The 15146-nt window shown below is 35.8% G+C and overlaps 1 protein-coding gene across 6 annotated transcripts in view; it reads left to right on the top strand.

The window, feature by feature from the left end:
- The window catches only part of TRAK2 (trafficking kinesin protein 2), a 62670-nt gene extending 47763 nt beyond the window's left edge, over positions 1 to 14907 (top strand). For 5 of the 6 annotated variants that reach the window (XM_081261569.1, XM_081261568.1, XM_081261570.1 and 2 more), the window contains 7 exons: positions 374 to 511; positions 2815 to 2891; positions 3313 to 3516; positions 4809 to 5107; positions 6604 to 6870; positions 8724 to 8829; positions 11029 to 14907. In XM_081261569.1, coding sequence (XP_081117695.1) covers positions 374 to 511; positions 2815 to 2891; positions 3313 to 3516; positions 4809 to 5107; positions 6604 to 6870; positions 8724 to 8829; positions 11029 to 11707 — 1770 coding nt within the window. In that variant the 3' untranslated portion in view covers positions 11708 to 14907. The remainder of the gene's footprint in view (positions 1 to 373; positions 512 to 2814; positions 2892 to 3312; positions 3517 to 4808; positions 5108 to 6603; positions 6871 to 8723; positions 8830 to 11028) is intronic. The other variant, XM_081261571.1, reaches the window with a different exon arrangement.
- Positions 14908 to 15146: the final 239 nt, after the last annotated feature.

The raw sequence follows: 15146 nt of genomic DNA, 5'->3' as shown, positions 1-15146 counted from the left end.
GATGAGTAACAGTACACATACTAGAAGAATTTTTTTCAGTTCTGAAAATTATATACTCTTTTACCAGACTTGTGTATCTAGCTGTAAAAGAAGATTCTGAAACAAGAGGGAAAAACTACTTGTTTCGGATGATTGAACAGCCTGATATCAAGTACAACACTTTCTGTATTCTTGATCTTGTCACTTAAAGACTTCAGAGTGATGTTTAAAGGAAAGATATGACTTGACCATATCTTTTAAACCTCCTCTGTAAGCTTGATAAAGTTAGCTTAACCCTCTGGATAAAATTAATACTCATCCCCAGGATTTCTGTGGTTTTTTCCCATTGTTGTTTTGAGAAGATAGTGAAGTATACTGCTGTCCTTTCTTTCAGCTACATGAGTTACAAGACAGGAATATGGAGTGTTTGGGAATGTTACATGAATCCCAAGAAGAAATAAAGGAACTTCGTAGCAGGTCTGGCCCTGCTGCTCATCTGTACTTCTCCCAATCTTATGGAGCTTTTACTGGGGTAAGAAACAGAAAGATGCCATGAATTTGAGGAAAAAATTAGATTGTCCTACGAGTGAGAGGATTTATGATGGCATAAGTTGCCTTGAGATAACATGGTTTGTTCTTGTTTTGAGATCCAGTTATAGATTTAGACTTCAATTTGATATATCTCTATCTTAATACTCTTACTAATTCTAACAGATGACCTTCTAGAGTATTGTAATAAGTAAGATGAACTGTAAGGAAATTACATTTTAATCTGTGTACTAAGAGCTACTTAAACATGGTTCATCTCACCTGAGGCCCATCATCTACTAATTATTTAAACAGTACTTTAAGCATCTAAAACCTCTTTCAGTACCTCTTGAAGTTTCTTGTTATGTTTAACTCCATTTAGAATGTAAGCCCCATGAGAACAGGAGTTATTTAATTCATTAGTAGACAGTATCTTTTTTTTTATTTGTTTTAATTAGTTATAGACGACAGAATGCATTTTGATACATTATATATAATGGAGTATAATTTATCATTCTTCTGGTTGTACATGATGTAGTAGACAGTATATTTTTAATGGTAGAAATTAATAAAAGCTTCTGAGTTTATGCCAGAATTTGTGATGTTGGTTCAAAGATTTACCTTAGCAATCTGGTTCTTAAACACTTAGATGGAGGCCTGTGAAATTTTTAAAAAACCAAAACTCTAAATTTTGGTAGATTTTCTTAAGGATATGAGGGTAGAAGTTTTGTTTTTTAATTTTGAAATAATTTTGGATTTAAAATTCCAAATATAGTAAAGAGAACTCTCAGATATTCTTCAACTATTAACGTACTACTGTATTTACTAATTACATGTCTGTCCTTTTTTTATTCGGACCATTTAATAAGTTGCAGATACAACATAGTACCCCTTAGTATGTAAGTGTGTGTCTGCTAAAAGCAAGGACACTCTGGAGGACTTGCCTACATAATCACACTATGACCATCAGCATAAGAAAGTTGACTTGATGTAATACTGTTGTCTAATCCACAGAGCCCATAGATATTTTCCCAGTTCTCCCAATAATGTCCTTTAAAAGATGCATAGCATTTAGTAATTTAAACCAAGGGAGATTCTTTTGTTTTTTTATTTCATAACCTTTATAGAATGTCCTCAATTTAATGCCATATTATTCTCAGTGCATCATAACAGGAGGCTACACAATGTCTATATATTACTTTATTCATGATATTAGTATTTTGTGCAGAGAGACTTTGAAATTAAATGTCCTGTTTCTCCTTAGACTTTCCATCCATGGTGTTAGCTCCATTGATTGTTCTCATCTGGTTTGGTTATTACTATTGTGATTGCCAAGTGGTGATTTTCTAATTCCATTTTTCTACATTTTTTAATGACATTCTTTTGTAAGAGCTTTTCTACCCTATTTATTTATTCATTTGCTCCTTGAGTTATATCAATATGAATTCCTATTTTATTCAATGGATTATAAAATATTATTATTATGTATTTTGATATTTAAATTGTCCCAGAGATGGCCAGTGGGATTTCCTTCAAGCTTATATTTACTTTTTGTCCCAGCCCTGGAATTGGCCCTTTCTCCAAGGAGCTCTGATGACATTTTTACAGAGGAATGGTATTCTGAATGCAAGACTGGGTGCTGGGTATACCCATTACCACTAGAGTATTTTTGCTTCTAGGCCCTCTCAGCAGATAAAGCTAGGAAATATTTTCTATTTCATATATATACCTAGACAATACATAGGTCTATTTTTCCACTCATATTTATATTTACATATGTATATATAATAAAAATCTCGAGTTCACATGATTGGCTTTAGTTCCAGTTATTCTCAGCTCAAATTACTGAGCATGTCAACCATGCTACTTGAATCCTCATCTCTGACCAGTGGAAAAAATAACTTACTTAATATCTTAATGATTTTTCTAATGTTACAAAAAATTATACATGTATGATATGGATAAGTTAGAAATTACAGAAAAAAAGAAGTAATTGTTGCAGAGAATCACAGTTCTTGGCTTATGGTCTTTCAGACCTTTTTGTTTTTGTATATTTGCTCATGTAATATTTTCTGTTTATCATAATTCCCATTGCTTTCTTATAAAAATATTTCATGAAAAGATAGTTGGTTCTTGTTCAAATGTTTTATTTCCACAGTGTCTCTTTTTATTCACCCTGAGTTTTAGCTTGTGACTATTTTCTTGTGTTTTCTTTTATTATAACACCAAAAATATAGGCTGCTTAAAAATCTGTTGATTAATTTAAGGGCCATGTTCACTTTAGGGAGCACATACTCTTTTTTTCAGGAATCTTTGGCAGCTGAGATTGAGGGGACCATGCGTAAAAAGTTGAGTTTGGATGAGGAATCTCTCTTTAAGCAAAAGTAAGTACAGATCACAAGGTGATCTCAACCACTGGAATGGACATTAAACAGAAGCCACAGGTCTGGGGATGTTGATCAGCCTAGTATGTGCAAGGCCCTGGGTTCAGCCACCAGCACTAAAGGGGAAAAAAGAAGCCACAATCCAAAGTGGTAACTATTATGAAATTCAATAGTAAATCTTCTTATTATTCATTTTTTTTCCTTCATTATACTGACTTAAGAGAATTTTCTTGTTCTTAAAGTTTATTTTCTACTAAAAACTAAACAAAGAATTAAACTGAGAGTTCTACTAAGAACTAAAGTCTCTAAACTTTAGAAACTGTTCAGGGTGGCTTTATTTCTAATGAACTGTACATTCAAGACTCTGCTAAACACCCTAGTGGATGGCAGAGATAGTAACGAATGCTTCATTTTTTGACAGAGCCCAACAGAAACGGGTGTTTGATACTGTCAAGGTTGCAAATGACACACGGGGCCGCTCTGTCCCATTTCCAGCTCTGCTACCCATCCCAGGCTCAAACCGTTCAAGTGTCATCATGACAGCAAAACCTTTTGAGTCTGGTGTACAGCAAACAGAGGACAAAACACTCCCAAACCCAGGGAGCAACTCAGAGGAGGCTCCAGGGTAAGAAACAGATGATAGCAGTGATTCTGCATTTCTGTGGCATTGGCATACCAGATACATATACTGAGTATTCCAGCACTCCTCTATTCTATTCCATAAAGGTTCTATAACTCTCCATTCTCATTTAGTTTCGATGTCCTACATTATGTGTAGGATATTATCAATTTCATCAATGTTTTTGAGTGAAAATGTGTGTTCAAAATAGAGTTTGCATTTAACTTCAAAATTTTTCACTTCTTATAATCTAAATCTTCATGTTCAAAGTCGATTTGTTTGAATCAATTTGGTCAGTGTTATAAATGCATCAGATGACATTTTCTCCTATCCCATGTTTATAATCTCAACCACTTTGGTGCTTTGGATAAAGAATGAATTTAAGTACATATTGTGAAGTTCCAGGTTGCTTCTGATTTCTTGTTTAAACTCAAATTATTTTCCTTCTTTTCATTAATTCAGTTCTTTAAATTACATATAATTAGAAGCTAAGCAGCTTTATTAGAAAAAGTCAACTGGAAACCTTTGAAACATGAGTATATGGCACTTTGGGAAAATCTACCTAATGCAGAAATCCGTCACACAAGGTTTCATTTGTGTTGCTTGGTCTGTCATGAGCATGGTGTGTCCCTTGTTATATAGTTGTCTTAGGAGAAGCTCTGAAACAGATCTATGTGAATTCACACAGTTACTAAGCAAGTATAATCTTTCCTTTGATGTCATTTGTAAAATAATTTCTAATTTTCCAATGTTGAAAAGTTTAAAAAAATGTGCACCAGAGAACTATGAAAATTCAGTATTATACAAATCTTATTATCTTTTAAATATTTTGCAACATTCACAGCCCAAAGGAAATTTTTTCATAATTTCATATTTTTAAACTGTTGTTTTTCAACTAATGACATGTCATTTAATGGATAGCATGTTCTCTTTTATCATATTACTTAAAATAATGATACCTCTTATAATCAATGGATAGATTCAGTAAAATGTGATATTTACTTTTCTGACTACCTGAATATATAGATGGACATATCTATAGCTTCATAAATCAAATAGAAAAATTGACAAACACAACATAACAATAAAATATATGTTTTGCCTCTCTAAAGTAATTTGAAATATCTGTAAAAATGACATTTAGTAAGTATTGCTGGTGATTTGGATTTGTTGTTATTGTACTCCAGATATTCTATGAGAATACCTCCCTTTTAAAATCAGTCTCTTAAATGTTCACCCTTATAGGAAGGAGAGGTCATGACTTTATGATCTGATCAGTGAATTTGATTTTCCTGCAGGAGCTCTCAGTCGGTGAGCCAGCCAGAACCTTCAGAAGACAGTGATTTGGCTACAGCACTGCATCGCCTCAGCCTGCGTCGACAGAACTACTTAAGTGAGAAGCAGTTCTTTGCTGAAGAGTGGGAACGGAAGATCCGGGTTCTAGCTGACCAAAAAGAGGGGGTTAGTGGCTATGACACCCCCACAGAGAGCCTTGCATCTGTTTGCACCGACCAGTCAGAGATCACAGACCTCAGCAGTGCCAGTTGCCTTCGAGGCTTTATGCCAGAAAAATTACAAATCGTCAAGCCCCTTGAAGGTAATAAGTCAGTAAGGGCTCTGTCCAAACTAGGCAGCATTGGGACTTTCCTTTCCCTGGACTTGAGATTCTGTTGTAACTATAAGAGCACTGTGTGTGGAAGATATATTTTCAAATCTCACTGTTTGGCTGATAGGGCATTACGTGTTTTGTGGAAAATTAGTAAATGAGATCAGCGTTCTCTAAGTCATCATCCATCAGTTCTTTTCTGATATTTTTAATATAAATATGAGGGGGGAGGAGGAGGAATCTTTTCCTGTCCTTTGCTAAGGACTGTCATTAATAGCAGTTTCCATGGAATGAAAATGAACTGGAGATGATGCCTCATGTCCATCTTCCTATTCGAAAAAGAACTCTATATCCAGGAACAATAATTACTTTGGGGTTTGTATGCCTGCATTTTTTTTTTTTAATTTCTGTTTCAGTTCAGTTTTTATTCTAAGGTAGTACTTGAATTCAAAATAAATTTCTTTGTTTTATGGGATATTGACAGTTCTCAAATGAGACTCTGCCATTATCATAACCATTATTATAAAAGAATTATGCATTAAACAAAATTTGGGGTAGTTAACTTATAAGGATCCCTCAACTCAAAGGTTCCATAACTTAGTTTGATGTAGGCATTTGTCAGAGTTGTCATTCTTAGGATGAAATGACTGTAGTGACATAATTAGATGCTGCATCTGGTGCAGGTGCTTGGGATGAGTGTTCACCAGGGACCCATACACTAGAACCAAGGGAATGTATCCTTTTTATCATTTTCATTTTCATTTTCTTCCTGGGAACCCAGAGGAGAGAGAATCATGAGCAAGATGGGGAAATACATAAAGAAATTACTGAAAATTCAACTTATCTCCCAACCTAGGAGCCTGGCTTTTGGCTTCCAAGTTTATAAGCCCTGTTCCAGGCCAGGGGAGTATTGATTTTTATCACCAGGGAAAACACAGCCCACCTCTCAGGTACATCCCATCCTTTTCCTCACTGCTTCAGCATCCTGATTCCCATTAAGAATGTCTTCTTGGATTTTTTTCCCCTCCCCTTCTTTAAATATCCTTTTATAAAATTTATTTATTTATTTATTTTGGAGGGGATACCGGGGATTGAACTCAGGGGCACCCAACCACTGAGCCACTTTCCCAGAACTATTTTGTATTTTATTTGAGCCAGGGTCTCACTGAGTTGCTTAGTGCCTTGCATTTGCCGAGGCTGGCTTTGAATTTTCGATCCTACCTCAGCCTCCCGAGCCGCAGGGATTACAGGAGTGTGCCACCATACCCCGCTAATTGTCCTTTTTAAAGTTGACTTTTGAAATCGGTTATTACACCCGCAATGTTTTATCAGTCTTTCACAGAGAATTTTAATTTGCCAAGCTTATTAACAAAATATTAAGATCAATAAGTAGTTTTATTACTATCATTATTACTATTGCACACATAATTTTAACTTCTGTTTCAAGATTTAAGATGCCTCTCTTTTCCCTTGGCTTGTACATTCAGGATCACAAACTCTACATCACTGGCAGCAGCTTGCTCAACCAAACTTGGGAACTATTCTTGATCCACGACCAGGTGTCATTACTAAAGGCTTTACCCAGTTGCCCAAAGGTGCCGTCTATCACATCTCAGATTTAGAGGAGGATGAAGAGGAGGGCATCACTTTTCAGGTTCAGCAGCCTCTTCATATGGAGCAGAAACCTACAGTATCCAAACCAGTAACAGGGATCTTCCTACCACCCATTTCTTCAACAGTTGGACCAGTTGCAGGTAAGAAGAGTGCTTGGTTGAACATGGCCTAGTAATCAGTAGCTTTTTGCATTCTGACTGATCAACCGGCTTCCTCTGCTCAAATCTTACTGGAATGTATTCAGTATTGGATTTAAGATAATGCATATCTGTGGCACTAGTGACATTCTAATTCTCTCTACTTTATCTCAGCCATGCCTTCATGGATTGGGCAGAGATAGATCAATTCAGTCAGTTTGCAAAAGGTTTGCATACCTTTTGGTCTCAGTATCTGTTAAAAATTTTTGAGAATTCAAGACAGTGTTTCTATGAGGTTGTGTTACATCAATTGATATTTGCTGTTAGAAAACAACTGGCAGAAGTAAGAGATTTTTTAAAAAATATTAAATCACTTAAAAATAATTACCTGTTACACAAATACTATGCTTTTTTTTTAAAGAAGTAATAAAAATTGTTTTTTTTTTTTTAACAGTTTTACAAGTCTTTAGTTTCTGACTTAACAGAAGGTAGTGGAATTCTCATTATCAGTATCTACATTCAGTCTTTCACAGTATGTTGTTTTGATTGAGCAATACAAAAAAAAAAATTGCAGCCTTACATAAACATGTAGAAGTTGAAAAAGGAAAGAGTATTTTAATAGTCTTTTCAGGTATTTATTGATATTCTTCAACATTATAACCAAAACTTGGTCCATGGTAGTTTCTTGAACATTTATAGCAATGTAGATTCTGAAATTCTATCAGTGAATTTTCATACTTTGTTACATAAAACGGATTTGGTCCTGTATTTTTAACTTATTTACTCAGGCACAGTTTTGAAACATGTATTGGTCATTAAAAAAATACTGGTTTAGTGAGTTATGCAGATCTTCTAATGGTTGACACATTTCATTATTTTATATTGAAATTGTATTAATATCACCACCTTCCAAACGAAAATTCTTAAATATTAAGAAACTTTCAAGCTCTCTAGTGGTAGATACAAGTTTTCCAAAACTCTGATTTTTATTTGAAACCTACAATTTTGTCAATGGCAGAAAATATTATTGTTATTTCTTTTGAAGGAGTAGGTTCATTTCATTCGTTTTGGAGAAAAATGCCTGCCAGATACCCAAGACTGACTAACTATAGCTTACCTCTTATTCTTTCAAGTGAAAATGTGGCTTCCTGGCAAAATTTCAACTCATCTGCACAAATGCTTCTTCTTCTAGATAATCATTACCTTGATGTGCAACAGAAGTACTAACTCATACTTCATTTTATTGCGTGGCATTAAGATTTATGGGCCAAGATTCAAGATTTAGTAAAGAATTTTTACCACTTCATCAAGGGCATTCTTAGCTAAATCTGGCTTTTTTTTTTTTTTTTTTTTTCTGTTACTATGAGTGCATGAGAATGAAAAATACAAGTATAGTTTGGAGACACTGCCTTGATTTGTACTAAAGAGCCAGTAGTTTTACCCACCATTGCCTTTGCACCAACAGTGCAAAAGTCAATCCCATCAAAAAGAAAAATTCCCCATCATAGCATTACTGTAAAAGCAGCTTTGACCACACTTTGAAAATCACAGAAGTAATTTAGATGACTAGATGTTGATTTTTTTTAATGTATTTTTTCAGAGTGTATTTTTCTCTCATTGCTAAACTATTTTTATGCCTTTTTATTTACAGTTTTAAAGTTTTGAAGGATTAAGCTAAATACTAACCAGTTAATATTTGTGCATGCAATCTTTTTATTTTATTTCCATATTTGGGGATTTTTACTACAAAAGGCAGATGATAAATGCTTTAATATTAATAAATAATGATGAGCTTCTTATAATATTAACCTAGTCTTTCAATTTTGTGTTTGGCTCCCTGAAAAATCTCATTTCAGTTTCAACCTCAAACCCAGGAAAGTGTCTGTCATGCACGAACTCGACATTCACCTTCACCACCTGTAGGATATTACATCCCTCTGATATCACTCAGGTTACCCCTAGGTAAGAGGGCCTGGGAAATCCGGCGCCTCACATAAATTTCTTTATAAAATTACCTTCATTTTAATTCCCAGAATTTTAAGTAATGTTCTGTATAATTTGTCTTTAGACTATTTTCTCATTTGATGATTTTAATTTTTTTTTTTTTTTTTTTTTTTTTTTTTTTTGTGGTACTGGGGATTGAACCCAGGGCCTTGTGCATGCAAGGCAAGCACTCTACCAACTGAGCTATATCCCCAGCCCCATTTTAACTCTTTGAAGTAGACAGGATAAGTGAGTATATATTGTTTGAAATGAAGAAACTGGGACATTGAAAGTTGAAGTGACTGGTCCAAGGGCAGACAGCTAGTAAATGACGCAGCCAAGGCTATATCCAGAGTCAGCCATACTGCAGAATTTGAGGGACCAGTGCCCTGCACAATACCACCTTCACTTCTGACACCACCTATAAAGTTCAAGGGGTTTCTACAACTCTGTCAAGTTTAGTAATTTGTTAGAACTCACAGAAAGCTGTTTTACTTGTTTTATTACAAAGAAAGAACATAGGTTAAAATTATCTAAATAAAGAAATGTATAGGGCAGAGTCTGTGGGGTTTCTACACATGAAGAATCTCTTGTCATTAGGGAGATTCTCTTGTCATTACACTCCTGGCATCAATGGGTAACAGTGTGTGACTCAAGCATCAGTGTCCAGAGTTTTACTGGTGCTTCATTGTGTCAGTATAATTGGTTGATTTCCCACATGGTTGAATTCAGCCTCCAGTACAACTGATATTGTATGACCCAAAGCTTCAACCCTAAATCACACTGTTGGTCATTCTGGCATGGCCAGTCCTCACCCTAAGACTATTTGGTGTGGCCAGGCCCATCTTAAGATCTGTGACTAGCTCCCACTCTAACCAAAGACGTTCCTATAGACTGCTTCCCAAAAGAGCTGAGGACAAAGACCAGACCTCTCTGGGCAAAGCCAAATTATTTACTGCACAAGCTTCTCTTGGATGTTGTTTCCATCCTGCCAATTCCCAAAAGAGTCTGTGGTAGCTTTCAGAGACCCATTAACTGTTGTAGGGATATTGTTAACTAGAAGTAAAAAAGAAAGAAGATGTAAAACGGAATCAAGGGTACAAAATGGGTACAGGAATGAAACCTAGTGCACAAAATGTACCATAAAGTCTCATATACTAGATAAGATGATCCATGCACTTTCTAGCTTCCAGTGTGCAGGGAAATAAGATTATGATTTATAATATCTATAAGATAGAAATAAATCAATTGTTTATAGAAACATTTAAATGATTCCAATCTACAGTGTTCTTACAATCACCAAGATAATTTTTATAAAATTCGTTCTTGAAGGGACTTTTAATTCGGGTTGGTACTATCATATAAAGTATATAATTTGGGAAAGGACAGGCAAATCTACAGTAAGATAAGATTATTAAGTGTAGAGATGGCATAGAGAATATGGACTGCACCAGATCAGAGGTTCTCAGTTGGATTAATTTGACCAAGGAAGGAGTCAAACTTGCTTGACTAGCTTCTATACGAGTTGGTGCTACAGAAATTTGCATTTTTTTCTAATCTTTAAAAATATTGAAATTGTGATACACTGAGCATTTTGTAATAAAGTGAAAGTTTATTAAATACTGATAACATTTGTTCAGGAGAAAATTGGCTAAAGAACTCTCCATTCTGTCACCATTTCCTTAAGTACATGATTTCTTAGTTTTTCTTCTTAACTGAGCATAAAATAAGAAGAATGAGTCTAATGGTTGCCAAATTTTTAATTATTTCTAACTTCCTAAAAACACATGTTCTAAGTTAATGTAGAGAAAAATTTATTTCTCAAGTATTCATGTATTACTACTGTTTGGAATTAACATTTCTTGGAAAATGGGAATTGAATAGTCAGAGGTTTGTTATTTCTCAGTGATATAAAACTGAAAATTTGCTAGGCACAGTGGTACATACCTATAATCCCCGCTCCTTGGGGAGGCTGAGGCAGGAGTATCATAAGTTCAAGGTCAGCCTCTGCAACTTAGTGATACCCTGTCTCAAACTAAAAAATAAAAAAGACGGGATATGTAGCTCAGTAGTAGAATGCCCTTGGGTTCAATCACCAGTATAAAAAAAAAAAATTAAACACCAGTTTGGGATTGCTGTTTTATTCTTAAATACTCTCTTCCTGCTTCTTTCTTTGAGCTCTGGATTCCCTTCGCTATCCTGTGGAAGTAGTGGGAATAGTTCATCGAACACAGCTATGAATTCTCCTGCCATGTCCTATAGACTCAGCATTGGTGAATCCATCACAAACCGACGAGATTCTACTGTAACCTTCAGTAGCACCATGAGCTTGGCCAAACTTCTTCAGGAGCGTGGCATCTCTGCTAAAGTGTACCACAGCCCAATTTCAGAGAATCCCCTTCTCACGCCTCTTCCAAAAGCCCTTGCTATCCCTTCCACACCTCCAAATTCCCCATCTCATTCACCATGCCCCTCTCCCTTGCCCTTTGAGACCCGAGTGCATCTCTCTGAAAATTTTTTGGCCTCCCGTCCAGCTGAAACATTCCTCCAGGAAATGTATGGCTTGAGACCTTCCCGGAACCCTCCTGATGTTGGCCAGTTGAAAATGAACCTAGTGGATAGGCTGAAGCGACTAGGGATAGCCAGAGTCGTCAAGACCCCTGCCAGCCAGGAGAATGGAAAAAGCCAAGAGGTAGAAATCAGCCTACAAAAACCAGACTCTGCTGTTTATTTAAATTCCGGTAGCAGCTTAATGGGTGGACTGAGAAGGAATCAGAGTCTTCCAGTCATGATGGGTAGCTTTGGTGTCCCTGTTTGCACATCCTCACCCAAAATGAGTATCCTGAAGGAGGACTGAAACTCATCATTAACTGAACCCTTGTATAAGATTAGCACATGAAGGATTGATATGCACTGATACAAGCAATCTAGTCTGACTTGAGAGAAAAGGAATGTTGCAGAAGGGTTGTGAATGTGGAGAGGGCAGTGGAGGTGTGGAAACAAGATTGGGCGGAGGTCCCTGTGGATGAAGTCTGGTAAATTGAAAGTAGAAACGAATGAGCCATGAGTGTTTGGAGAAAGAAAAGAAAGGTTTAACAATCTTTCAATTGAGTTTTCTTGTCTTGAAAATAAAAAATGAATAGAAATTCAGTAGTATTAGAACACACCAGAAAACTGAACTTGCTGATACCTTTACTTCTGATGAGCATAGCAGGATGGGAAGAGAAAAAGAGCAACTTTGACAGTCACTCAGAGAAAGCTCTTCCAAAAGGTTGGTGTGGTGATTTCAGTCTGTTACTTGGATGGTAGCGAGATGCTCAGATGTTACTCTGCTAATGTCTGGTTAAATCATGCATCCATCTAATGGTGTGCTCATAGCATTCACAAAACAAGGAATTTTATCTTTTTAGTTAGATCATAAGTTGAGACTCCTTTTTTCCTGTTTTTAGGCCTTTGAGCCACTGTGAGCTCAAACGCCATCCAAATTCCTTCATATTAATGATTATTGAAAGCTCATTTCTAAATTTGTATTTTTATACAATATCCAAACAACAAAAAAAATGTGGGTAGGGGTTGGGAGGGATTTTCTTTAAGAAGGAAAATATGGGTAAGTTGGAACCAAGGAAACTTGTTTTTAGAATATTTTTGTTGGATAATACAGTGGCCAGGAAAGACAAACAGTGCATGTCTCGAATTTTCTTGGAGGCTAGAAGGGGTTAAACCAAAAGTGCAATCAATAGGAATTAGGTTATGTTGTATATTTACATGAGTAAAAAATTTTTTGTAAGGAAAGTTGACCACAACTTTTTCCAAAGTACGCTATGCATATTTTTCATGAAAGATGATGTGTATTTGCACAAAAATTCTCAGGCACATTAAATTATTATAAACTGAAGTAAAACCCAGGTGCTTGCTTTGAGACTATATTTTGTTGGTGGTGGTGGTGGTTTTTTTTCCTAATAAAACATACCTGCCTCGTACTTACTATCCATAGAATTAGAGGACAAACTTTATCATGGAAAAGTTAGCTTCTTTTCTCTGGGGTTCTTTTTTGACAAACTGAAATAGTAAAGTGAGACCATGAGATTAGGTTTCAGTATTCAGCAGTGTGATGAAAGCCTGTGAATTGGGAAGAAGTCTTTCTGTTTTGTGAGTGTTGCTGATCAGGGTCTGTCCCTCATCAGGTGGCGTGGCTTTGTATGACTGGGGCTGGAATATAATTACATGAAAAATATGATAGGGAGAAGGTGGGGGAGGAGACTTATTACTTTGTTCATGAAAACAGGAGATGCATCACTTGATCTTTCTGGTGCTTAATTTGCAATTGCTTTGTTGCTTTGTCCTGAATTAACTGAAAGACAATTTTCAATTGCTCTGTCTCCTGTGGTACCACTAGTACACCTATTCCCAGGCCAGGGATGGTCCTTCCTCTCTCCTTTTGAGGTGCCTCCCCTATATAAAGAGCTACAAGCTCCAAAGAATTAAAAAACCAACATGCATACCCAGTGGTAAGAATGTATGAGTTTTTCATAATTTTTAGAATCTTTTAATAAAACTTTTCTAAATAAATTCCTCAAAAACTAAGGGTGGAGAGAGAACTCTTCCCATTCTTTCCCCTTCGCTCAGCCGTGCTGATGTCAGCAAGCATACACGCACACAATCAGAAAGGATTCCAGGCAAGTCAGTAAGGCATTAGAACAGAATTGTTGAATTTCCTAAATACTCCAACTCACTTTTTTAAAAATGGCATTTGAATTTCTACTCTGTAAAGTAGCTCTGGGGTGCTTACTTTAGCCAACTCTTAAAGCTTTTTATTTGTTTCCTAAGAAAGTAATCTTCCTGTTGCCTGGACATTTATAATTTCAAAGCAACATCAGGAAGTAGGAAAACATAAGGTTAGGAAGTAATAAAGAATGTTAAATTACCAGTTTATATGCATATTATATAAATCCCTTTAAATTAAGCTAGATTTTGTAGTGTTCTGTGTTGAGCATAATTTTTTATAATCAATGCCTAAATGATCACTGGAAGCACAGTGGGTATATTAGCAATCAAATAAGAACATCTGATTAAAGAAAACCAGACCTGGGTTTTTGAAAATTCAATTGATACTGATGTCATTGGAAACCATAATTATATGCTGGTGCATGCTTGTCTCTAGAAATGTATCCTATCTTAAAACTGGGTTTTGCTATTTTTGAAGTTTCCACTAAAATCATTTTTGGTACAGCCTGAGAATCTGCAAAGTATAGTAAGAACTAGAGCCTCACAGCAAGTTCTTCCTCAGTTTATCTTATATGCTTTGGTTCTATTTGTGGTTTTTTTCCTCTGGTGTTAGCTGTATGTGTAATTTCGTGCTAGTTTAGGAAATCCCAATCTTTTTTTTTTTTCCTTCAACAATGTTTTCAGTGATTAATACCTCAGGTATTTCTGAGTATCCTGTTATCTAGTAGGAGAGATAACTTTCTTGAGCTCAGAATTAAAAGTTCTCCTGAATTAGGAAGATCCCAAATCTTAAGTAAATAGCTGAAGGCATGGATCTTTAGGGAGAAGTTAATGATTATTGTTAAAAGTCATTTTTTTAAAACATTTTTGTGCTGTATGCTCTTGATTTGACATAAATGGTCAGACTTTGGCAAGAGAGGAAATAAATTAGAGACGCACAACAGAAACCTATTCTCTTTTATAAAAGGTATATTTTGCACAGTATTCAAAGTTTGTTTTTTTCTGACCATTCTAGTACATAGTTAGTAGTGGGTGGTTCTAACATCTTTGGACATCTGGAACTAGGGCTGTCAGTATTTAATGTGCTGTCCCTTGCACAGGGATCTGTTCTCTATGTGTACAACAGCAACAGCACAGTGTTGTAACTGAGCTGTTGCATCACAGAGCACAGACCCCTGGGAGTAGGCACAAGTACCCTCTGTTTGGGACAGCCAGAGAAATACCATTTTGTGATGTCTGGGATTTGACTTTGTCAAACAACTCTTTGTGCACCTTCCTTTGCTTTGTAAAATGTAAATCAGATAATAAACATGAGAAGCTTCTTAAATTTTCCTTTGTCTCCCTGTGTTTTGTCCCAGGTCTTGCTCAGATGAGCCTGCACTGTCTCTTCTCTGTTGTTTTTAGTTGGAAAACAACATCTACTTGTTGAGCCAATACACAAAACAGACCAGTAACACAGTCAAGTAGTAAACAGATCTTATTGTATGTCACACATACTTTTTTAGAAGTAGTGTCTCTCTATCCCATATTTCCTTAGCAGAGTAATAGTAGTAATAAACTCTAATGACTGG

Source organism: Spermophilus citellus, assembly GCF_964194105.1.
Source record: "Spermophilus citellus genome assembly, chromosome: 11".
Taxonomy (NCBI): domain Eukaryota; kingdom Metazoa; phylum Chordata; class Mammalia; order Rodentia; family Sciuridae; genus Spermophilus; species Spermophilus citellus.
This window is presented reverse-complemented; position numbering and strand designations above follow the sequence as displayed.